Raw genomic sequence first — 25,968 nt, 5'->3', positions numbered from 1 at the left:
ATGTTGGTGTTCCACAGGGTATGTTGTTGGAACTGATTCTTTTCATGTTATATGTCAATAAATGTGTAGACTATTTTCTACACAGGAAGAAACATACAAAAGGACTTAGGAGTCTTCATGCAGGATTCCCGAAAGGTTAGCTTATATATTGAGTCAGTGGTGAGGAAGGCAAATGCAAAGTGAACTTTTATTTTGAGAGGACTAAAACATAAAAGCAAGAATGTAATGCTGAGGCTTTATATGGCAATGGTCAGATCACAGTAGGACTATCGTGAACAGTTTTGGGCTCTTTATCTGAGAAAGGATGTGTTGGCATTGGAGAAGGTCCAGAAGAGGTTCACATGAATGACTCTAGGAACGAAAGGGTTAACAAATGAGAAGTGTTCGATGGCTTTGTGCCTGTACTTGCTGGAGTTTAGAAGAATAAGGAGGGGTCTCATTGAAGCTTATCGAATATTAAAAGGCCTAGATAGAGTGGATGTGGAGAGGATATTTCCTACAGTGAGGGAGTCTACGGCCAGAGAGCACAGCCTCAGAATAAAGGGACATCCACTTAGAACAGAGACGCGTTAGAATGAGTTGGAATTCACTTCTGCAGATGACTATGCAGGAAAAGTCATTTGGTAATTTAAAGTTTAAAAGGAGATTGGGGTTGAGAGGGATAATATATGTTGAGATGGTGGAGCAGACTCAATAGGCTGAACAGGCTAATTCTGCTGCGATTTCTCATAGTCAAATACAAGATCTGAGTACAAGACAACTGCTATATATCATTTGTATACTTATCTATATGTCATATATGCACATAACCTCTCTTGTACATCTACAGAATGCTTTTTTAAAAAATCTGTTAATATTATTGTGTTAGTATTATTTGACACACTGTACGTGATATGTATTGTGTTTTGGACCTTGGTCCCGAGGAAAACTATTTTGTTTAACTACATACAGGACGTGCCCTCTTCTCATTGTTACCATCAGGTAGGAGGTACAGAAGCCTGAAGGCACACACTCAGCTATTCAGGAACAGCTTCTTCCCCTCTGCCATCCAATTCCTAAATGGACATTGTACCCATGACCACCACCTCACTTTTATTATTTGTTTTGCACTACTTTAACTATTTTTTTTGTGTCTGTATATATATAAAATACACATACACACTGTAATTGATTGACTTATTCTTTTTCTATATTTACCATGTATTGCATTGTACTGCTACCACAAAGTTAACAAATTTCACAACATATGGTGTTGATATTAAACCTGATTCTGATTCTCAATGGTTGAATGACAATAAACTTGAACTTGATCTCAGGGCAATTATACTGAATGCTGCTCACACACCAGAGCATTGTGCACATATCTGATCTCCCAACCACAGGAAGAACATACTTAGAGAAAGTCAGTAGGGTGGGCCCATTTGCTTTGGAAAGGGAGATGATCGCATTGAAGAGAACAAATTTTTTACTGTGCATGACAGAGATAATGTTTACTTTGGCTTTGGAGTCTAGAAATAAGAGTCAAAGTCCAAGATTAGAGGTTAGTCATTTAGAACCGTATGTGAAGAAATGTCTTTTTTCAGAAGGTAGTGAATCTTTCAAATTCTCAGATAAAGGGAGGAAGGGAGGAAACAGATTATCTTCTAGTTCTCTTCTGGTTCTGATCTACAATAACAGTAAACACCAGGTACAGTGGAACTATTGAAGTAGCTCCCTGCCACAGTTAACACAGTCCTCAATTTCACTTTGCTATTCAAAAATGGATTAACTTTTTAAAACGTAAAATGTTACTTATCTGCCTTTGTGTGATGAATTAAAATAAAACCCAGTTTTTGTTTAAATTTCAGTGATGGAGCAAAACATGGAAGAACATTCGTAAACTCCCACAGCCCCCAGCGACCTTGTGATTTAACTCTCTGAGGCTGAAGTGAGAGCATCCTTCAGAAGGATGAAGCCACGGAAAGCATCTGGCCCAGACAGGGTACCTGGTCGAGTACAGAAGACCTGTGCTGATCAACAGGCTGGAGTGGTCACTGATGCCCATCTTTTTATGTGTGGTTTTTCCTTAATTCTATTGTGTTTCTTTGTATTTACTCTGAATGCCCACAAGAAAATAAATCTCAGGGTTGTATATGGGGATATACTATATATGTATATTGATAATAAATTTACTTTGAACTTCTTTTCCTTTCAATATCATTAAAAATGATGTAATATGCCAAACAACCTCACTGGATTCTACATTTCTTGGAGCATTAGAGACCAGCGAGGGAGTGGGGATACTGACTCCCCCTGAACAGGCTTGGAGGCAAGATTAACCTCATTGAATTCCTGGGAGAAAAAGAATAATTAAAATGAAATTGTTCCTTGAACGCTTACATTTCTCAGTTTAAAATATTGAATAATAAGAGGCTGTGTAATTGGTCAGAGTGGTGAGAGATGGGGGAATCATATCTCCCAGAAGTTCCCAAACCTGTCAGCACTTTTATCAACAATTCCAGGAGGTCAGTAATGCCCTGCAATATTTTATTCTGAATTGTAATGTAATATTTTCAGAAGGATTTTATTTCAGTGTTTAATATAAAATGCTTGTCAGAATCTGCAATTAATGAAATTCCACACCTTTACACGTTGGAGCAATCTACTTTAACACCTTGACAGCTTTACAAAGTATAATGTTGGTTATTAATATTCAAAGCTCTTCTGTGAAAAATAATTACTGCTGACAGTAGAATCATGAGGGGTGTCAATGGGGTGAATACACTCAGCCTTGTTTCCAGGATTGGGGAACGAAGAACTTGGGGGCTTAGGTTTGAGGTTGGGGGAGAAATTGAATAGGAATAGAATTGAGGGACAACTTTTTTACCCAGAGTGCAGTCTGTATATGGAATGAGCTGCCAGAGGAAGTATCTGAAGGAGATACATTAAAGAGCATTTAAAAGGCACTTGTCATATACATGGTTAGGAATGGTTCAGAGGGATATGGGCCAAATGCAGGCAAATAGTTTGGATGGGGCATATTGGAGGGCATGGAACAATTGGGCCGAAGGGCTTGTTAATATGCTGTCTGACTCGCTGTATATCCGACTCATAATCACCATCTTCCATCATCTCAACACACACATAATGATGTAAAAGTGAAAGGAACAGGATTCAAACCCATGACCACTCACTTCAAAGTCCAGTGCTGATGCCATTACACCACCTCTGTGGTTTTAAGATGACAGGGCACAAAAGGTCATTATCTACGTCCTCTTATAAGATCATAGAAACTGAGATGTTAGAGACTATTCAGTTCTTTGTGCCTACCCTGCTTAACGTCAGCTACTTTCACCACAGTCCTCCAGCCACTTGGCAATTGTGGTGGGGGCTTCTGCACCTTCCATTCCTGCAAGCAGAGGTTTCCAGATCCCCACTATCCTGTGGTGAAAATAATTTACTTTTTTCCCCTCTCTAATCTATCCTCCGATCACTTTAAACCTCTGTTTCACTAGTTTCTGACCACTCCCTGTTTTTTTTTAAAAAGTCATACAGATTGCAAAATACGCCCTGTGGCCTATTTTTCCATGTAAACCAAAGTGTTCGAGGTGAGAGGGAATTGGAGAGGGACTGCAGTGAGAGAGGGTCTCATGAATCTCACTGAGTTTGCAGTGGAGGGAAACCTCTTCACAGTGGACTCTCAAGGAAGGTCTTGACCAGAAATGTTAACTTTCCATATGCCCCCCACAGGTGATAACTGACCTGCCGAGTTCCTCTAACATTTTGTTTGTTGCTCCAGATTCCAGCATCTGCAGTCTGTTGTGTCTCCATGGCAATGTAGCATCTCGTTTTTTTAAAACACTTTCCCAATCATGTCTTTGAAAGTTCCTGTTGAATTTACATCCTTTACCCTTCCTGGCAGCAGATCCCAAATCACAGCAATGATTACAATGAACAACATAGAATCTCCCTCTGGTTCTTCCTAATTTTTAATAAAATATTATTTGTGCTTAAATACTTGATTAATTCTCTTTTAAGTGGGTGCTTTGAAAATTCCTCTGGTTTAAAACAGTGAATGAAAGTCTGAGTTCCAGCTGTTCTAGTTTAATTAAATCATTGATAGTGTTAAGTTTTGGCAATGGAAGTGTTTGCACTTGCCAATGTGAAGAAGGTGTGCATTGTGAGTCATGCAGAAGACTGTTTAAAAAGGATCTTATCTGTATTTGTTATACCTTCTCTGTGCTTTAAGAGACTGCAGCTTAGAAAATGCAGATTGCTTTACTCAGTATGTGAGAAAGTCACTGCTTAAATTGCTGATAATCATTTTATGCAACATATGCCAGGGATAAATCGTAAACAAGACCACTGCATGAGTTGGGAGGAAGAGGTCTCAGGTGAAGAGGCTCAGTGGGAACCCCAAGGCAGAGACGCCCACAGTTCTGCAGACCCAAGTTCTATCCTGACCTCTTTATTGCCTGTGTGCAAGCTGCATGTCCTTTCTGTGACTGTGTGGCTTTCTCCCCAGATGCTCCAGTTTCCTTCCATGTCACACAGAAATGTTAATCAGCCACAATAAATTGTGTGGGTGAGTGGTGGAATATGGGGGAGTTAATGGAAATGTGGGGAAATTAAATCGAAATAGTGTGACTAGCTAAGCAACAAAGTATCTGCTGGGGGATCTTTGTCTGTTAGGCAACACCTGTAATAGAGGAAAGGAACTTTCAACGTTTCAGGTCAAAACCCTGCATCGGGCTCGAGGGTGGAGAGGGCAGATGGAATCAGTAGGTAATTGGTGGACTTGAATAAGTGTTTGATGCCCCCTGGCCTGCTGTGTTCCACCAGCATTTTGTGTGTGTTGCAGAATATAGTGTTACATTTACATTGAAAACATTGTGCAGGTAAGCAATAAAGTAGAAGGTATTGCGGGGACTTCTCCCATTGTCAGTGTGCCAATACAGACACTAACCTCCACTTCCTCAGAAAGCCAATGAAAGCTAGTATGCTCCTGCTGGCCTCTCCGGATATCTAGATGTACCATAGAAAGCAACCTACCTCGATGCATTACAGTTTGATATGACAATTTCTCTGCCAAAGATGGCAAGAAATTGCAGAGAGTTGTGGACACAGCTCAGTACATTACGGAAACCAGCTTCCCTCCATGGACTCTGTCTACACTTCCTGCTGCCTCAGGACTTTAGTCAACATAACCATAGACCTCTCCCACCCAGGTCATTCTCTTTCCTTCCACCTTCTACTGGACAGATGACACAAAACCTTGAAAACACACACCAATCAGCTTAAGGGTGGCTTCTATCTCACTGTTATAAGACACTTGAATGGATCTCTTAAAATTATCTCTTGATCTCTCAGTCCACCTCATTGAGGCCCTTGCTCCTTATTGTCCATCTGCACTGCACTTTGTCTGTCACTCTAACGCTATATTCTGCATTGGCTTTTGTTCGCCTTTTGTACTGCCTTTGTGCAGCTGTGATGTCTCCGAATGGCATTCATAATAAACCAGGACCAATTACCAGCTCAATTTATAAGAGAGACCCTGCACTTCCAGTTGCCTGCTACTTTAATTCTCCACTTCACTCTGTCTTTGCCCACCTACCGTACATTGATCCAATGTAAGCTTGAGGAACAGCATTGAAAAGTCCATCTGGCAAACCACAGTCCTCAGGACCAAGCCTTAAATTCAACAACAGGAGATGCATCACCTGGTCCTTTAACTCTTACTTTTCCAGCAGGCTTTTATCCCCAACAACTACTCTGTTTCGTATGTCCGTTCCAGCATGTTTTGTGTTCAAATCTCTCCTATCCTCAATTATCTCTTCTATTTAGATCTCCTCCTGTCAGATCATCAAGTCACAGAGGATAACAGCACAAAAACAGAACCTTTAGCCCAACTTCTCCATGACCAAGATGTTAATCCAAGCTAGTCCCATTTGCCTGCATTTTGCCCATCTCTCTCCAAACCATTGCTCACCATGTACCCCTTCAAATAGCTTTTAAATTATATTACAATTGTAATTCATCTGAAATGAACAAGACTCTCCACTCACTCAGCCAGCATCACCATTAATCAATCATATCATTCAGTCTCTCGTGGTTGCCACCTCATCACCAGCCCCACACCACTCCCCATTCTCTGCAGTTTAAAGCATACTCATTTTCCCAAGTTATACAAGATAAAGGAACAATAGCGAATTGCTCCAACCTCCTCTGCCATTCAACTGGATTATGGATTATCCAATGTTGTCCTCAATATCAGTTCCTCATTTTCTTCCCAAACCACTTATCATCCTTGTAGCTTACATGCTCCGAGTTCATTTATCTCTCCACAGATGCTAAGGGAACAGAGGGGCAACATTTTCACCTGATTGAAGACAGAGCCATACACCAGGAAATTCACTGTGTCACCATTAACCCTCACCAAGTTTTACAAGTGCACCATAGAAAGCATCTATCCAGATGCATTACAGCTTGCTACAGCAACTACTCTGTCCATAAGAAATTATAAATTGTGGACACAGCTTAATCCATTAGCGAAACCAGCCTCCCCTCCCTTTTACTCTGTCTGTACATCCTGCTGCGTCAGGAAACCATCCAAGATAATCAAGGGCCCAAGCACCCCAGTCATTCTCACTTTTCCCCTTCCCATTTCTGCCTTACACTGACGACTGTGTGGCTAAGCACAGCTCCAATGCCATATTCAAGTTTGCTGATGACACCACTGTCACTGGCCAAGTCAAAGATGGTGCCTAATCAGCATGTAGGAGGAAAATTGAAAATCTGGCTGAGTGGTGTCAGTGACAACCTCTTGCTCAATGTCAGCAAGACCAAGGAGCTGATTGTAGACCAGGAGAGAGAAACTGGAGGTCCATGAGCCAGTCCTCGTCGGAGGATCAGGTGGAGAGGGTCAGTGACTTTACATTCCACGGTGTTACTATTTGAGAGGACCCGTAAGTGCAACTGGAAAGGAAGCATGGCAATGCCTCAACTTCATGGAAACATCGAAAACCTACAGCACAATACAGGCCCTTCGGCCCACAAAGTTGTGCTGAACATGTCCCTACCTCAGAAATTACTGGGCTTACCTATAGCCCTCTATTTTACTAAACTCCATGTACCTACCTTAAACCCTCTTAAAAGACCCTATTGTATCCGCCTCCACCACTGTTGCAGGCAGCCCATTCCATGCACTCACCGTTCTCTGAGTAAAAAACTTAACCCTGACATCTCCTCTGTACCAATTCCCCAGCACCTTAAACCTGTGTCCTCTTGTGGCAACCATTTCAGCCCTGGGAAAAAGCCTCTGACTATCCACACAATCAATGCCTCTCATCTCCTAATACACCTCTATCAGGTCATCTCTCATCCTCCTTCACTCCAAGGAGAAAAGGGCAAGTTCACTCAACCTATTCCATTAAGACATGCTCCCCAATCCAGGCAACATCCTTGTAAATCTCCTTTGCATCCTCTCTATGGCTTCCACATCCTTCTTGTAGTGAGGCAACCTGAACTGAGCTCAGTACTCCAAGTGGGGTCGGACCAGGGTCCTATATAGTTGCAACATTACCCCTCAGGTCCTCAATTGAATTCCATGATTGATGAAGGCCAATACACCATACGCCTTCTTAACCAGAGTCAACCTGCGCAGCTGCTTTGAGTGTCCTATGGTCTCGGACCCCAAGATCCCTCTGAGCCTCCACACTGCCAAGAGTCTTACAATTAATACTATATTCTGCCATCATACTTGACCTACTTCCTTAGGTGTTTGTGGTGATTTGGTATGACATTTGAAACTTCAACAATCTTTTGTAGATGTGTGGTGGAGGGTATACTGACTGGCTGCATTACAGTTGGGTATTGAAAATACCAATGCCTCTGAATGAAAAATTCTCCAAAAATTGGATTTGGCCCAGTTCATCATGGGTAAAGCCCTCCCAACTACTAAGCACATCTATATGAAATGATATTGTAGGAAAGCAGCATCCATCATCAAGGATCCTCACCACCCAGGTCATGCTCTCTTCTCACTGCTGCCTTCAGGTAGAAGGTACAAGAGCCTCAGGGCTTGCACTACTAAACACAGTTATACCCCTCAACCATCAGGCTCTTGAACAAAAGGGGCTAACTTCACTTCTCCATCATTGAAATGTTCCCACAACCAATGGGGTCACTGTCAAGGACTCTTCCTCATGTTTGAGTAATTTATTGCTTTTTATTTATATTTCCATTTGCACAGCTTGTTGTCCTCTGTACTCTGGTTGAGTGCCCTAGTTGGGAAGTCTTTCACTGATCCTGTTATAGTTACTATTCTATAAATTCATTGAGCATACCATCAGGGTTGTACATGGTGACATTATGTACTTTGATAATAAATTTACTTTCAACTTTTTCCCCCATCAGTCAGATTATACAAAAGCTTGAAATCATGCACTGACTAGCTTAATGACACATTTACTCACTGTTTTATTAAATAGTCCTCTTGTACAATAAAGTTAAACTTCTGCCTTCACCATCTACCTCATCCTTATTGTCTGGTTGCACTGCAATTCCTATGTAACTGTAAAACTTCATTCACATTCTTTTACTATTTTCAATTTGTAGACTACACCATGAAATGAATCAGAATTAAGTTTATTATCCCTGACATGTTATGAAATTTGTTGTTTTGTGGCAGCAATACAGTGCCAGACATAAAAATTGCTAATAGTTACAGAGGAACAGCAAACTAGACAAGTTCAGAAATCTGATGGCAGAGTGGAGAAAACTGTTCCTAAAACATTGAGTGTGTCTCTTCAGGCTCCTGGACCCATTCCTTAACAATAGTAATGGGAAAAGAGCTTCTATCTGATCTATACAGATAGCATGAAAAATAAAGTCTTCCACTGTACCTTAATACATACAACAATAACCCAAATACCTGACCTGGAATGGTTTGAAGGGAGGCAGATCTTTTAATTCAGATTAAATTAACCAATATTAAATCAGTAGACCACCAATCCAGAACACTGGACTAAAGACAGAGAGTCACAAGTTCAACAAGATGCCAACAAGGCAGCTAAGGAATTTAAATTTGATTAATTAAAACACATGAGGAACAGCAGTATCATTAATGGTGGACCAGTAAACAATGAGAGGTTACCTCAAAGATAAAACCTGTTTAACGAACACATTTTGTCACAAGAATCTGCCACCGTTACCCAGTTTGGACTGTATGTGACTCTACACCCACAACTCAGAACTAAAAAAGTGTGACTGACTTCCAATGAGCTGTTCAGTTCAAGGGAAACTGAAGACAGGTATTAATTGTCTGGTCGTGTCAGGGATACGGGTGTCCCACCAATGAAATGGAAAAGAGCATTTTCAATTTCTATTCTCTTCTCAGTAATTGCCAATGTTATAATGATTTACACAAAGCACATGGAGAATATATACTCCAGAAATAATCTGGAATCTGATTCAAACTTTACACGTTGAAAGACCTATACACTCAGTAGCCATTTTATTAGGTACACCTGCTTGTTGATGCAAGTATCTAATCAGCAAATCATGTAGCAGCAACTGCTGTTTTGTGTTCAGACCAAACATCAGAATGGGGAAGAAATGTGATCTAATTGACTTTGACCATGGAATGATTACTGGTGCCAAATTGGGTGATTTCAATATCTCAGAAACTGCTGATCTCCTGGGATTTGCATGCATAACGGTCTCTAGGGTTTAAGGGAATAGTGTAAAAAAAATACATCCAGTTCTGTGGGCAAAAAGGTCTTTTTAATGAGAAAGTCAGAGGATAATAACCAGACTGGTTCAAGCTGACAAGATGGTGACAGTAACTCAAATAATCACGTGTTACAAAATCACACTGGGTTCCATTCCAGAACTTAATAAATTGGCCACTGAGTATATGTGACCCATGCAACACCCACGGCACCTGTGAGGGACATTTTCACCTGCTGCTCAGTGAGTTGTTGACTACCTCTGTTCCATCCACTGCAGCTGAATAAAACTCGTTGCCAGCCATTGTAATTTCCCTCTCTGTTCCCACACCAACCGATCTGTTCTTGGCCTCCTCCACTGCCAGGGTGAAGTCAGACACAAACTTGAGGAGCGGCACCTTGTATTCCACCTGGACAGGCTATAACCCAACTGCATCAACATTCAATTTCTCAAATTGAGGTGACCTTTTCCCCCGACCCTTTTCTCTTTCCCTTTTGCACCAACCCATCTCCAGCCCCTTATCACTGACTTTTTGCCCTTCTTTCACCAGTCCATCTGCCCATCATGCAGTGTCCCCTCCTCACCATTCCCATCTGCCCTTCCCATCTCCACCTTCTCATCTCTATCAGATTCCACCATCCACAGCATTGTCACCTCCCAGCCTCCGTCACTATTCTTCTTCTCCTTTTCACCATCTGCCTATCACCCCTTCCTACCTGAATCCACCCATCAGCTGTCACCTCTTGTTCCATAACTCTTCCCTCAACTCTTTATGCTGGCTACCTCCCCTTTACCTTTCAATGTAGGTAAGGGGGTCAATCCATTGCCCACTTCTCTCCATAGGTGGTGCCTGGCCAGCTGAGTTCCGCCAGCTTGCTGATTCTTTGCTCTCAGTGAGCTACTTTGAAATATCTGAGGAACAACAGCAACTGAGACACACTTCCAGAAACAGCAACACGAAGACAACATGAAAACTTGCGCAAGCTGTGCTTCAACCACAAACATCTGAACCAGGTTTACGTAGCAAATGTCACGTGATCACACATCCAAGGAGGTTCAACAAAGCACAGAACTCCATAATGACAGGATTTGATTGGTGTGAGGTGGAAATATTAACAGTTGTTAAAGACCATAGGACAAACATAGGAGCAGAATTCAGCTGTTTGCTCATCAAGTCTAATCCACCATTCAATCATGGCTGATTTATTATCCCCTTCAACCCCATCCTCTTGCCTTCTATTTATAACCTTTCACAACCATACTAATTAAGTACCCAGCAACTTCCACTGCAAATATACCAAATGACTTGGCCTCCACAGCTATCTATATCAATAAATTTTACAGATCCATCACCCTCTGGCTAAAGAAATTCCTTCTCATCTCTCTTCTAAAGAGCTATCCTTCTATTCTGAGGCTGAGCCCTCTGGTCCTAACCTCCCCCACTATTGGAAACATTCTCTCCACGTCTAGTCTATCTAGGCCTTTCAACATTCGGTAGGTTTCAATGGCATTTCCCTCATTCTTCTAAACTCCAGCAAGTAAAGGCCATTCAGCCCTTGATGTTGTGCTGGCCACAATGCTGAATTAAACTAAAGCACTTCTGCTGAGACATGATCCATATCCCTCCATTCCCTGCACGTTCATGTGTCTGCCAGATTCTGTGCCACTGTCATTTGCTTTCATTACTACTCCTGGCAGCCTATCGCAGGCACCCACCACTCTCTGAGGAATAAAAAAAACTTGCCCTCCTTCACCTTAACTGCACATCATTAGTGCTTGACATTTCTATCCCGGGAATTAAAAAGATTCTCACAATTTTATATCATTCTATCAGGTCACCTTTCAGCCTCTGATGCTCGAGAGTTTGCCCATTCTCTTTTACCCATATAACCGTATAACAATTACAGCATGGAAACAGGCCATCGCGACCCTTCTAATCCGTGCCAAACGCTTACTCTCACCTAGTCCCACCGACCTGCACTCAGCCCATAACCCTCCATTCCTTTCCTGTCCATATCCCTATCCAAATTTTTTTTTTTTTAAAATGACAATATCGAACCTGCCTCTACCACTTCTACTGGAAGCTCGTTCCATACAGCTACCACTCTCTGAGTAAAGACGTTCCCCTCGTGTTACCCCTCAACTTTTGCCCCCTCTCAACTCATGTCCTCTTGTTTGAATCTCCCCTACTCTCAATAGAAAAAGCCTAGCCATGTCAACTCTATCTATCCCCCTCATAATTTTAAATACCTCTATTAAGTCCACCCTCAACCTTCTATCCTCCAAAGAATAAAGACCTAACTTGATCAACCTTTCTCTACAACTGAGATGCTGAAACCCAGGTAACATTCTAGTAAATCTCCTCTGTACTCTCTCTATTTTGTTGACATCTTTCCTATAATTCGGTGACCAGAACTGTACACAATACTCCAGATTTGGCCTTACCAATGCCTTGTACAATTTTAACATTACATCCCAACTCCTATACTCAATGCTCTTATTTATAAAGGCCAGATACCATACTTTTTATAGATAATACAGCGCAATCCAGATAGCCTGCATCTGCACGCTCTTCAAAACGTCCATGTCTTCCCGTAATGGGGCAACCAGAAATCAAAAGGTGAGGGTTGCCTACGTGAGCGCTCAGTGAGACCCTATGTGTTTTGATTTGTAACTCTGAAACATAAAAGTATCTGAAGGGAAACACAGAGCCAGGAATGCTCGTCTTAGTTTTGTTTTTACTTTAATCGAGACATGCACAGATTACATGGTGGCATGATGATGTATGTCATTCACGTACATTTACATATAACTCTTAAAGAATGCATAACCAAACAATACATTTACAATATTACTCAAATATTACTTAAGTATTAAATACACAACACTCTTCCCTGCTTAGCTATGAACTCCCTCAATATAGAATGCATCTTAACTATTTTATACACACACCCAGGCCTATGTTAGTCTTGATAGAGCATGGATTTGTGCCTTGGAAAGTTTCCAATGGAAATGGAATACCGGCAGTTGCCTGATGTTGTCCAAGGGAAGGGCATTAGGACCCATACAGCTTGGCACCGGTGTCATCGCAGAGCAATGTGTGGTTAAGTGCTTTGCTCAAGGACACAACACGCAGCCTCAGCCAAGGCTCGAACTAGCGACCTTCAGATCATTAGATGAAGGCCTTAACCACTTGGCCACGTGCCAACACACGCACAGTATACTATCTAATTCAACTACTATGTATATAGACATCCATAGCAGAGTAAATTTTAAATTGTTCCATTCAGACCTATAGATTTAATCACTGTAGAGGAGGTCTTACTTTTGTGGGATAATAACTTTTCTGACAAGGAAGGTTACTCGTTTTGGCAGGAGAGACTTGTGGCTGTGAAACAATCTCAGGTTCTAGGGCCTCCTCTGTGATGGTTGTTGGAGTTGACTCTGCGACTGCAGGAAGTGGTTCTGACAGCTCTGGGCACCTTTCTTCTAGATGTGTTAGCATCTCGAACAATGCATGACAAGCTGCTCGATCTGCTGATCTATTCCAAACCTCCAGACAAAGCTTTGAGCCAACACTTTCACTTGTACCATGCCTAAATGACCAGCATCTAGCTCCTCCAACATGCTAGCTCTCAGTTTCGATGGTACAACAACTCTCAATCCCCACATAAGGCAACTTCTTTCAAAGGCAAGTTCATCCCTGCATTGGTTAAAAAAATGGAAAAGGTGGAACAAGAGTTCTGCTGCACATTCCAGCCATTTTGAGATGGCATGAAGAGCTGAGATAGTGAGATTCTTTTCTGGTTTCCCTTTAGATCATCTCTGCCATAAAAGAGAGATCTTCGATTTGTATTAGAGAAAATATGCCAAGAGGAATGTCCTCTTTTGTAAATTTTCAGTTATTTCCTTTTCCAAAGGTAAACGGGACAATCCATCAACATTTCCACAATTAGTTATCCTCTTGACTTTGATCTAGTAATTGTATCCTCCAAGGAACAGAGCCCATCTCTGTACTCGTGCTGCTGCTGTTAGTGGAACACACTACTGTGGATTGAAAATGGACACTAGTGGTTGATGATCAGTAATGAGGGTGATTTCTCTCCCACACAAGTACTGGTTGAAATGTTTTACACCCGAAACCAGACTCAAAACCTCCCTTTCAATCTGTGCATAACTTTTCTCTGAGGCAAGGGAACGCGAATACTTCCATCACTCATAACCTGTGACATGACTGCACCTAAACCATAAGGCAGGATTTTACAAGCAAGGTTCACTAGTTTTACCAATGGATCACAATGTGTGAATACAGTGTCTGATGTCAGCACTCCCTTTGTCTTTTGGAAGGCAACCACACACTGCTTTGTGCGGTGCCATTTCTCCCTGGTCTGTAGTAATGAGTTCAAGGAGTGGAGCACAGTTCCCAGGTTTGGCAGGAACTTATTACAGTAATTGACAAATACTAAAAAGAACAACAATTGTGAAATGTCCTTTGCCCTTGGGGAATCCACCACTACTTGAATCTTCTCAGCAGTTGTGTAACCCTTGTGCATTGATGGTGTGATCACATTCAGTGAAGAATTCACAGTAAAGAACTTGCACTTGTTGCATCATATTCTGAACCCATAATCTTCTAATCCTTTTAATACTCTCAAGATTTTGGAGATGTTCGTTGTCATTCTTACTAGTAATAATGATGTCATCCAGGTAACAGTGAGTACCTTGCAACATCTGATCTGTCGCTTTCTGCCAGAGTACAGGTGCAGATGCTATACAAAAAATAAGCCCAAGATGCTCATAAAGCTATTTGTGGGTGCTTATGGTGAGAAGCACTTTGGATTCTTCATCCATCTCCATCTGTAGGTAAGCCTCTGCAATGTCCACTTTGCTGAAGTGTTTCCATACAGAACGGTTTGCAAAGATGTCCTCTGTCCTGGGCAGAGAGTATTGATCTACTTTCAGTACTGGGTTGATGGTGACCTTAAAATCACCACAGATCCTGACAGACTCATTCTTCTTTGGTACTGGGACCACAGACATTGCCCTTGTGCTCCACTCAACCTTAGAAAGAATTCCTTCAGCCTCCATGCTATCTGGCTCATTAGCTACTTTATCATCGATGGTATAAGGGACCAACGGGCTTTATAAAATTTGGGTGTGGCAGTTTCATTTTACACTATTTTACCCTTGATATGTTTTGAGATTTCCAGTGCTGTGGCATTATCCAGAACGTTTCTTGATTCGCTTTGTTAACTCTATTGCAGAGGATGTATCATGAAAATGGTGGATGGATCACCACTCAAGTTGTAGATGTCTCAACCAATTGCACCCCCACAAAGCTGGCACTCCTGTTGTGGCTTGTTGGTTGTTGTATTTCACTATTACGAATGTCATTTCCACAGGAGTTATCTTTTTTGCCAGGGTAAGTTCTTAGTTGGATATCTACATGCTTCAGTATCTTTGAAATGCTGCTCAAACTCTTTTTGTGGAATGACAGAGAGCCAAGCCAGTGTCCAATTCCATTTAAATTAGTATGCCACTCATTTTTGCTGTAAGCTATATTGCTTATCTAATGCTAGTTTTCACATTATAAAGCTCAAGAGTACCAAGTCTTGTGTCACTCTCATCACTATCAAAGTTTTTAATCAACAGCATACAGATTAGAGTTCTTTCTAAAACTGGAACTTGATTTTTTATCTTTTTTTCTTCCCTGTGCAATCCATTTACTTATGTATACTACTTTGTTGCATTTTCTGCAGATTTCACCTTTAAACCTGCATTGGCCTGCTGTACGTGAGCCGCTGCCACAACGGTAACACAACTTGCTCTGCCCTTCCAGTTCCTGCTTAGATGTTACAATTTTATTTGTGCTCACTTTCATTGCTAACTGCAACTCAATTGCATCTTTGTCTGCTATTTCCATTGCTACAGCAATTTCACCTGCTCTTTTAATGTAAACTGTGCTTCAGTTAGGAGCAGTTTTTGAATACTTTCATGTAAGATTCCACAAAGTAAAAGATCACTAAGCTCATCAAAGAACTGACAACACTCAATTTCTTCAGTTCAGCCACGTATGCTGAAATGGACTCCCCTTCCTTTTGATTCCGCTTATAAAACCTCAAGCATTCTGCAGTCAACAATGGTTTTGATTCAAAATATTCCTGCATTACTTTTGTGACATCAGCAAAGCTCATTTTGGCTGGTTTGGTTAGAGCAGTTAAACTTAAGTAAACTGTATGCTCTTCCATGCAATACACTCAACAAAGCTAGCACTCGCTTCTCATTGACTATTTCATTTGCTTCAAAATATCGTTCAATTCATTCAGTATAGATTTTCCTGTTATCTCCTGTGCAATCCACCATGCCCACCTTTACGATGCAGCCAGCCTTTTCAGCTTTATCTTTTTATTTATGCTTATCACCTGATACTTACTGTTTATGAATCCCTGAATTTAGTCCATTTTCTGCCTTTTTCACTTGACCATCTCCTTTTCCAAATAAATCATGTGCTGCACTGTTTTTTTTTACTCGACTGTTTCTCACTGTTTTTTAAAAAAAACTCAAAACATCTCACTGTGCTTCAACAGGTAAATAGTCATCTCAGGTTAATTTAAAACTTCCTTATCAGCACTGTTATGTTTTGTAACACCGAAACATAAAACTAATTGATAGGAAACACAATGTCGGGAATGCATGTCCTAGTTTTGTTTTTTTTACTTTAAGCAAGGTGTGCACGTATGACATGGTAGCATGATGATGCATGCCATTCACATACATTTACATATAACCAGTAATAAATTAATTAAATGAACAAAGAATGCTAATCAAACAATGTATTTACAATATTACTCAAATATTACTGAAATATTAAGCACACAACACTATGATTGAGGGAGTTGATGGTCCGTGTCAGGAAGACAAAATCAATTGGCAGAAACTGCCTTTACTAGCATTTACAAGCAAGGACCAAGACTCTGCTTGGGTAATAATGGAGGGGCTCTCTCATCAGATGTCCTTCAGGGTGGTCTTGCTCGGGACACAACAACAAGAAGGTCCATGAATATACTTTGGAGAAGGGAAATCCAGAAAGAGGGGTGATAGTTTTAGTTAAGGTTCACTCTGATTAGTTGTGTAACACGGGACTATGTGTTCTTGGGATGTTCCAGGGACTCACACAGATATCAAATACCGCTGGAAGGTTATCAACTTAGTGCAAGATGCACTTGGCCTGTCGGAAATTCACTAATCCTGATGTTGACTGGAATATTTCAAGATACAGGTATAGAGACAGAGTGGATGTTGAATAGAATATATAGAATAGTAGAACACAGGAACAGGTCCTTTGGACTATAGAGTCTCCCCTAATTAAATCTGATTTCTTCTGCCAGCACTGATCCTTATGCCTCTGTAATGCCCTGGGTCACATAGTTCATACTTCTTCCTCTGTTATGCTGTTCTGTTCTCTCTGTGTAAGCTGCTTGCTTGGGTTTCTGCTGAAGATAAGAGAGAGGAGAAATGTCTGCCATCCAATAGAGATAAACGGATTCAGGGGAGGTTTCTCTGATGAGCGACACTAAGGTTGGGCTTGAGGCATTTGAGAGAGGAGAAGAGAGGAGACGCCAGACAGAAGAGGTCAAAGGAGTCGACCCGGAGTGGGGCTGGGGTTCGATGAAGTCTGGGTAGATCAAAGGATTGGCAAAGGGGAAACGATGAGCTCCAACTTGTGCACATCAGACTGTTTCATTTAAAGTGGGTCCTTTTCTCCTTTTTGCTTTTTCTTTACTGACCCTTTAGTCAAATTAAGAATTATAAAGCTAAATTTTTTATTTGTATGCTATGTACTGTCTGTTATTTTGTGGTACTTATTTGTAATAGGGTAATGGATCACACAGCATCCACATTCACAGGGAGATTTGGGGGGCTTGCATTACAATCTCCCACATTTGGCAGGGCTGCAGCGTGTCTTGCCTAGATTTACTAAACCGATGGAGACAGTGTTACACCTCTTATCCCTGCATATTCATTTGTTTATCAAAGAGCTTCTTAAGCGAGTTGATTGTATCTGCCTCCACCAAGCATTCCCAGCAGCACATCCTAGGTACCCACCACCGTGTCAAAAACTTGTCACAACATTTCCCTTGATCGTATTCCCCCTCATCTTAAACTGATGTCCTCTCGTATCAGACATTTCAACACTGGGAAAAAGATACAGGTTGCCTGTTCTGTCAATGCTTCTCATAGTTTTATAAACCTCTGACAGGTCTCCCCTCAGCCTCTGCTTCTCTAGAGAAAACAATAGCCAGGTTTGTCTAACTTCACCTTATAGCAAATGCCCTCTAATCCCAGTGAACCTCCTACACACACTCTTCAAAGCCTTCACATCCTTCCAGGCCAGATGTGGCCTAACTAGAGCTGTATACAATTATAACATAACTTATTGACTCTTGAACTCAGTGCCTCAACTAATAATGGTAAATATACTTTTTTTTTAAACCAAACTATGATTTGTACACCATTTTCAGGGAGCTATTGGCCTCCATCCCAAGATCTCTCTATTTTGACTCCTGTCATATTCCAAGGTGCAGGAATCATAAGGTCAGGATGTTAAGTGTAATATGTCAAGGTGTTGGAATTCATGCTAAGTGATAGACTGCAACTTGTTACAGCAGTCATTCATTTTTCCATAATTTCCATGATATAAAAGCTTTTCAAGGGAACTTACACTGGTAGGTTGTGGGGCCGATGGTTGTAAGGTTTTAAAAATGAGCTCTGGTGTGAGAATGGTGAGATAAGATGATGGTTTTTGAGAGGGAGAGAGATCAGGGAAAGCTAAGGGAGTTTAGTGAAGGCACTAAAGCAAGATGGCTGTCAAAATAACAGAATGAAAGCCTGCTGTAAGGAGAGGATCACCGAGTTAATGAATATCAAGGAGATCAGATAGAGAAAAGCCAACACAAGATGTATTTCCACCTGAAACATCTCAAATCACTTCTAGTTGGCAAATGTCATATGATCACACATCCAGGAAGGTTTAACAAGGCAGTAAGCTCCATAATAAATGGCAGGATGTTGACTTGTGTGAAAGAACATAGCAGAGATGTGTGAGAGGCAATAAATGAACTTATTTAAGCAGCGCTTGGATGTGTGCCTGAGAAACCAGTCCCTTTAAGGGAATAGACTTGGGTGTGGAAGATGGGAGGGCTAATTCTACTTTGACTAGCACTGACACAATGGGCCAAATGGGTTCCAGTCCATCACAGAAATCAGCTTGTGCGCCACTGAATCTACACTTCCCACTGCCTCAGGAAGACAGCCAAGATAATCATGAACCCCTCCAACCCAGGCCTTTCTCAGTTCTCCCCACTCCCATACACAGAAGATACACAATTTTGAGAACTCAGACACCCAGGCTCAAGGATAGGTTTTATCCCGCTGATAAAAGACTTTTGTATGGACCTCTCACACGATAAAGATCACCTTCGATCTCTCAATGTACACTGTTGTGGCCCTTGCAATTTACTTGTCTACCTGCATTTCACTTTCTCTGTGGCTGCAACACTCTATTCTGCATTCTGTTTGCTTTTTACTGCCTCAGTGTATGTCTGTATGGAATGCTCAGTCTAGGTACATTTTATCTCAGTACTCCTGACAATAATAATAAACCTGTAGGAGTGGTGTTCTGTATTATAAACATTTTCTACAAAAAAAAATTAAAATTTATTTTTAAATTACAAAACTAAATAAATAGTGCAAAAGACTAATAATGAGGTAGTATCATAGACTGTTCAGAAATCTGATGGAAGAGGGGAAAATGCTGTTCTTTAAATGTTGAGTGCAGATTTTCAGGCTGCTGTATCTCCTCCACACTCAACTACTTATTTACACCAAATCCATTTTTGATTTTCCCCATAATCCCAATAACGCCCCCGGATCCTAACACTCACCCACACACTAGTGACAATTTACAGCAGCCAACTAACCTCCTGCTCTGCATGACTTTGGGACGTGGGAGGAAACCCACACAGTCACAGGGGGAGTGTGCAAACCCCATCAGAGGTCAGGATTGAACTTTTGCCTCTGCCACTGGGAGTGAGTCTCCTGACTGTCTTTGACCATCTTCAAAACAAGCAGCTGGAGATTTGCAAGTCCTGCAAGAGCTGATAGCCCACCCCTGACAGACCTTGGCCAAGGGGCAGGGAGACCATCAGAGTGACAAGCATCCTCCTGATGAGGTGGACTGGGAGCCAGAGGAGAAATGAGCCTCCTGGACAACTCTAAACTGGCACCGCTGCAACGTAACTGATCAGGAAGTAGCACAGCAAGACAGGACTGTGTTACAGATCTTCAGCGGCTGATGAGAGAAGTTTATAAAATTATGACAGACATAAAAAGGGTAAACAGAATCTTTTTCCCAAGGTAGAAAAGTCAAAGCCGAGAGGAGCTGCATTCAAGTTGAAAGAGGGAAAGCTCAGAAGTACAGGGTAAATGTTTATTCACACAGAGTCCTGGGTACCCAGAGCACGCTGTCAGCAGTGGTGTTGGAAACAAATACAATAGCAGTGTTTAAGAGGCTGTTAGGCAGACACACAGATATGGAGGGAATGGAGGGCTAGGGATACTGTACAGGCAGAAGAGAATTATTTTAATTTGGTGCCATATTCAGCACAGACATTGTCAGCTGAAGGACTTTTTGCTGTGCTATGTTCTATTTGAGATGAGGAGCAATCGATTAAAAGGGGACCTATGGGACAACATTTTCCACAAAGAGAGTGGTTGGTATATGGATCGAGCTGATAAAGGAAGTGCTAGAGGTGGATACAATTATAACACTTAAAAGATATTTTGACAAGAACATGGACTGGAATGATTGAGAGTTGATATGGACCCGATGCAGGCAAATGATATTGGCTCAGGTAGCCAAGTTGGCCAGCATGGATGAGATGGGCTGAAGGGCCTAGTTCTATGCAGTTTAATTCCTTGACCATTGTATTTAAGTCCAAATCATTCAGTTAAGCCACGGAAAGCAACTGGCCAAGTACTGACCCTGCAAAAACCCTACCACACACAGCCCTCCTGTCACCAATATAGCCATCCCCATTAACCACTGCTTTTTAACACTGAGCCAAATTTTAATTCCTTGGATGCCTAGAGCGTTATCTCAATCCACCTGCCACATGAGACACCCTTGCTAAAGATTTTCATCCAATATTCTCCCTCACCAACCCTCCTCCAAGAGTTCAACAGCATCAAGTGACTTCTGAGAACCCTTGAACGTTTCTGTCACGACGCAGGTCCCGGATTCTGACAGAATAGCCCACTCTTTCCCCCGACCACCTTTACCTTTACCACCAGAAGCAAAATCTCTGGAAAAAAAAATCAGGCAGGAATTCACTTTCAAAGTAAGTCTCAACCCACAAAAGATTTGAGACACAGCGGAAAACAACCCAGGTTCCCAAAGCAGGACATAATCAGCCCTAGCAAGACATTTTGTTTACTCCGGGCACCAGCTGATTCATCACCAACAGAGAGGCAACGCCCTACCGCTCTTCGGAAGGGTGGGGGGGGGCACTTTAACACGTTAGACCCCACTACCTATCAGGGTGGTGACCTCTTCGGGGACAGACCCCATGGTGGTTGGGGTACCTTCGTTATCCTGGAAACATCTGAGGCCCCACCTCTCCTCCCAAACTAAAGACTGACTTTAAAACACACCCTCATGATGAAGCAGAGAAAACGAGTGTGTGTGTGTGTGTGTGTGTGGTGGTGGGGGCTTGACATCCGTCTTTGCCACCCACGCTTCCCATTCAGAATCACAACCGAACTGTAGCAGCCCCACTACCGAGAGGGGCATGTCCCCCCCCCCGCCCCCTCGTTGAAAACCCGCGCAAAAGAGAGAGCCCTCTCACCTGGTAAAGGTGTAAGCCACTCCAGGTAGGAGGCACGGTGCTTTTGGCAAGCTGTAGCTGGGTGGCATTGCTAAACGGCCGGTGCGTGATCCCGGAGCTGGCACTCGCCATCCGCGCTCTCTCTCTTTAACGTGGGCAGGGCTGATGCCCGTTCAACCTCCACTTCCCGCACAGACCGAGGCAGCAACGCACCGCCCCGCCGCCGCTGAAACTTCCTAATACTTCCCGCACGCCTCAGCCGGGGGATGGATGAGGTGCGGCTGTCGGGCATCTCCAGACAAATCATCGCTGACCACGGGGGAAAGACCGCTGCCCTCCGCTAAACCCCAACACCTCTGCTCCGTGCCGGTGAGTGGGATGTGTTTTTCAATTAAATATTGCGCTGCTCTGTCTGCAAAGCTTTGCAGCACCTCACATGGTAACAGGCGTTGCGAATGGTTTCCTTACAAACGACAATATTTGTTAATTTGTAGCAAATTTAGGAGTCTCGTGTGGAACTGTGTGGTGCAGATATTTTTCATTTTAATATCGCTCAGCACACTGAACTGAGAAAACACGGAGGCAGACACCAGCTGTGTCACACCCAGGGAAACAGCATCTCAAGTCCCTGATGCTGATGAGGGGAGGGGGTGGTTGGTGGTCATCGACCTTCAACGTTAGCTGTTTCCCTCTTCACAGATGCTGCCCGACCTGCAGTGTGTTGGCATGGTCTGTTTTTACTTACTACAGTAGTGTCTAATTTTTCCACTGACGCTAAAGTGGTGAGCTCTTCATCTGTAATCATCCCCCTTCCTCCCCCACTTTCATGCATTTTGGTGACCCTGGTGTTTCAGAACAAGTGGTGGATAAGCTTCAGAGGTTCCCCTTGAGAGGGGGTGAGGGAGAGGTTTATTATACATCAAACACGCCTACATCACAGGAAAACACCGGAAAGAAGTGGGTGACAATCTTGCTGCTTGTTACCCTGAACCGAGCGGTCACTCCACTATGTGACTGACTACAGGTAATTCCCAATGTTCATCAGTCTTGATGCTTTTTGCAGATTCCTGTCGAACACATGCCCAAAATGACGAGGGGTGTAGAATGGGCAAAATATTTTGCCCAGGGTGGGAAATCAAGAACTAGAGGGCATAGGTATAGTCAAAAAGAGGAGAGATTTAATAGGAACCTGAGAGGCAAGCTTTTCATCCAGGGGTGGTCCATGTAGAATCTATATGGAGTGATCTGTTTATGGAATAATCAGCCAGAGGAAGTGATTGAAGCAGATACACTGATGATGTTAAAACATACAGTACACAGACGGGTACAAGGATAGGAAAGGTTTAGACAGATAGAAGCATCAAATCATCAAACACTACAGCACTGAAGTAGGTCATTCAGCCCCTTTAGTCTGTGCTGAGCCATTAATCTGACTAGTCCCATTGACCTGCACCCGGACCATAGTCCTCCATACCCCTCCCATCCATGTACCTACCCAAATTTCTCTTAAATATTGAAATCGACCCTGCATCCACCACTTGTACTGGCAGCTCATTCAACACTCTCACCACCTTCTGAGTAAAGAAATTCCCCCTCATCTTCCTATTAAACTTTTCAACTTCCACCCTTCCCTTAAAACATCATGTCTAATTGTAGTTTCACACAACCTTAGTGGAAAAAAGCCTGCTTGCATTTACCCTATTTATACCTCTCATAATTGTGTATACCTCTATCAAATCTCCCTTCAATTTTCTATATTCTGGGGAGCAAAGTCCTAACTTATTCAACCTTTCCCCATAACTCAGGTCCTGAAGTCCGGACAACATCCTTGTAAATTTTCTCTGCACTCTTTCAATCTTATTTACATCTTTCCTCTAAGGAGGTGACCAGAAATGCACACAATACTCTAAATTCAGCTTCACAAAAATAGGCACAATTTCAACATAACATTGCAACTCATGTCCCCAATAGATTCATTTATAAAGGCCAAAGTGCCAAAAGCTTTCTTTCTGACCCTATCTACCTGTGATGTTGCTTTCAAGGAATTATGAACCTGTATTCCCTGATCCCTCTGTTTTACTGCACTTTTCAGTGCCCTACCACTCACTGTGTAAGATCTACCCTGGCTGGACTTCGCAAAGTGCAACACCTCACATTTCTGTATTAAGCTCCGTCTGCCATTTTTCCAGCCCACTTTTCCAGCTAGTTCCAATCCCACTGTAAGCTTTGATGGTCTTCCTCATTATCCACTACAGCCCCAATCTTGATGCCAACTGCAAATTTGCTGACCCAGTTTAGTACATTATCATCCAGATCATTGTTATAGATGACAAACAATAATGAACTCAGCACTGAGCAATGATCCTTCTGGCACACCACTAGTCACAGCCTCATCCTGAATGCCAAGCGACTGAACCTTCTTGACCAGCTTCCCATGTGGGACATTGACAAAGGCCTTGCTAAAGTCCACGTAGACAACATTCACTGCCTTGCCTTTGTCAGCTTTCCTGCTAACTTCCTCCAAAAACTCTGCAAGATTAGTTAGGCATGAGATACCATGCACAAAGCCATGTTGACTATCCCTAATCAGTCTGTGTCTACCCAAATACTTGTATATCTGGTCCCTTAGAATACCTTCCAATAGCTCTTTCCCACAACTGATGTCAGACGCACTGGCCTATAATTTCCTGGCTTATTCTTAAGAGCTGTTCTTAAACAACAGAACAATATTAGCTATGCTCCAATCCTCCGGCACCTCACCCATGGCTAAGGAGGTTTTAAATATCTCTGCTAGGGCCCCTGTAATTTCTGCATAAGCCTCCCACAGGGTCCGAGGGAACACCTCGTCAGGCCCTGAGATTTATCTACCCTATTTTGCTTCAAGACAGCAACACCTCCTCCTCTGTAGAGGGTCCATGAACTGGCTGCTGCCTTGCCTCATATCTATGGACTCTGTCCATCTCCTGAGTAAACACAGATGCAAAAAATCAGTTTAACATCTCCCCATCTCTTTCGGTTCCATGCATGGATTACCACTGTGATCATCCAGAGGACCAATTTTGTCTCTTGCTGTCCTTTTGCTCTTAGTATGTCTGTATAATCCCTTGGGATTCTCCTTCACCTTGTCCACTAGAACAACTGTGTCTTCTTCGAGCCCACTTGATTTCCATAAGTGTTTTCACATTTCTTGTACTCCTCAGGTACCCCATTTGTTCCTGCTTGCCTCTACCTGCTATGCATCTCCTTTTTCTTAACCCCAGCCTCAATATCTCTCGAAACCCAAGGTGTTCTTTGTTATCCTTGCCTTTTATTCTGACAGAGACATACAAACACTTTATTCTCAAAACTTCACTTTTAAAGGCCTCCCATTTACGAAAAACACCTTTGCCAGAAAGCAACCTGTCCCAATCCACACTTGCCAGATCCTTTCTGATACCATCAAAATTGGCTTTTCTTCAATCTTAGAATCTCAACCCAAGCAACAGATCTATCCTTTTCCATAATTACTTTGAAACTAATATCATTATAATCAGCTGATGCAAAGAGTTCACCTACACAAACTTCCATCTCCTGGTCTTTCTCATTCTGGAATAGCACATCTAGTATCACATTCTCACTCGTTGGCACTTCTATGTACTGATTAAGGAAACATGCCTGACAAACTCCAATCTAGGCGTTTTACAGTATGGGAGTTCCAGTCAATATGTGGAAAGTTAGAATCACCTACTATCACAACCTTATGTTTCTTGTAACAGTCTGCGATCTCTCTACAAATCTGCTCCTCTAAATCACAGATTGTTATTCTTATTCCTCAGTCTTACCTATAAAGCCTCACTAGCCAAGCTATGCAGTCTGTCCTGACTGAACACTGCCATGACATTTTCCATGACTAATAACACCACCCTCCTCCTTTAATCCCTCCCATTCTGTCATGACTAAAACAACAGAACCACAGAATACTGAACAGCCGGTCCTGCCCTCCTGCAACGTCTCACTAATGGCTATGATGTCATAATTCCACTTGCTGATCCATGCCATAAGCTCATCTGACTTACCTGCGATTCTTCTTGCGTTGAAATATGCACAGTTCTGAACATTGGTCTCAGCATGCTCTTATCTTTTGATTCCTGACCTTGTATGTAGGCTTAATGCCATCATTCTTCATAATCACTTCACTACTTGTCTGGTACTCTAGTAACCATCTCCTTGCAACTCCAGCTTAACCCCTGCTATGCAGCATTAGCAAACCTTCCCACCAGGATGTAGGACAAACACAGATAAATGGGTCTAGTTTAGATGAGAACATTAGTCAGTATGGACCAGTTGGACTGAATCACTTGTTTTCATTCTGTACTACTCTGCAAATTCTCTTGGA

General features: G+C 42.3%; 2 protein-coding genes across 5 annotated transcripts in view; one reads left to right on the top strand and one right to left on the bottom strand.

The window, feature by feature from the left end:
* Positions 1–21,925, bottom strand: part of LOC132398045 (NIPA-like protein 2) — a 107,253-nt gene extending 85,328 nt beyond the window's left edge. For 2 of the 3 annotated variants that reach the window (XM_059976977.1, XM_059976984.1), the window contains exon 1: positions 21,615–21,925. In XM_059976977.1, the coding sequence (XP_059832960.1) occupies positions 21,615–21,725 (111 nt within the window). In that variant the 5' untranslated portion in view covers positions 21,726–21,925. The remainder of the gene's footprint in view (positions 1–21,614) is intronic. The other variant, XM_059976970.1, reaches the window with a different exon arrangement.
* The window catches only part of LOC132398025 (potassium voltage-gated channel subfamily S member 2-like), a 99,364-nt gene continuing 95,243 nt past the window's right edge, over positions 21,848–25,968 (top strand). The window contains exon 1 of one of the 2 annotated variants that reach the window (XM_059976946.1): positions 21,848–21,962. The gene's annotated coding sequence lies outside the window, so the exon portion shown is untranslated. The remainder of the gene's footprint in view (positions 21,963–25,968) is intronic. The other variant, XM_059976936.1, reaches the window with a different exon arrangement.

The sequence above is a fragment of the Hypanus sabinus genome, chromosome 1 (assembly GCF_030144855.1).
Source record: "Hypanus sabinus isolate sHypSab1 chromosome 1, sHypSab1.hap1, whole genome shotgun sequence".
Lineage (NCBI taxonomy): Eukaryota > Metazoa > Chordata > Chondrichthyes > Myliobatiformes > Dasyatidae > Hypanus > Hypanus sabinus.
Note: the sequence above shows the minus strand (reverse complement) of the source record. Positions and strands in the feature narration are given on the sequence as shown.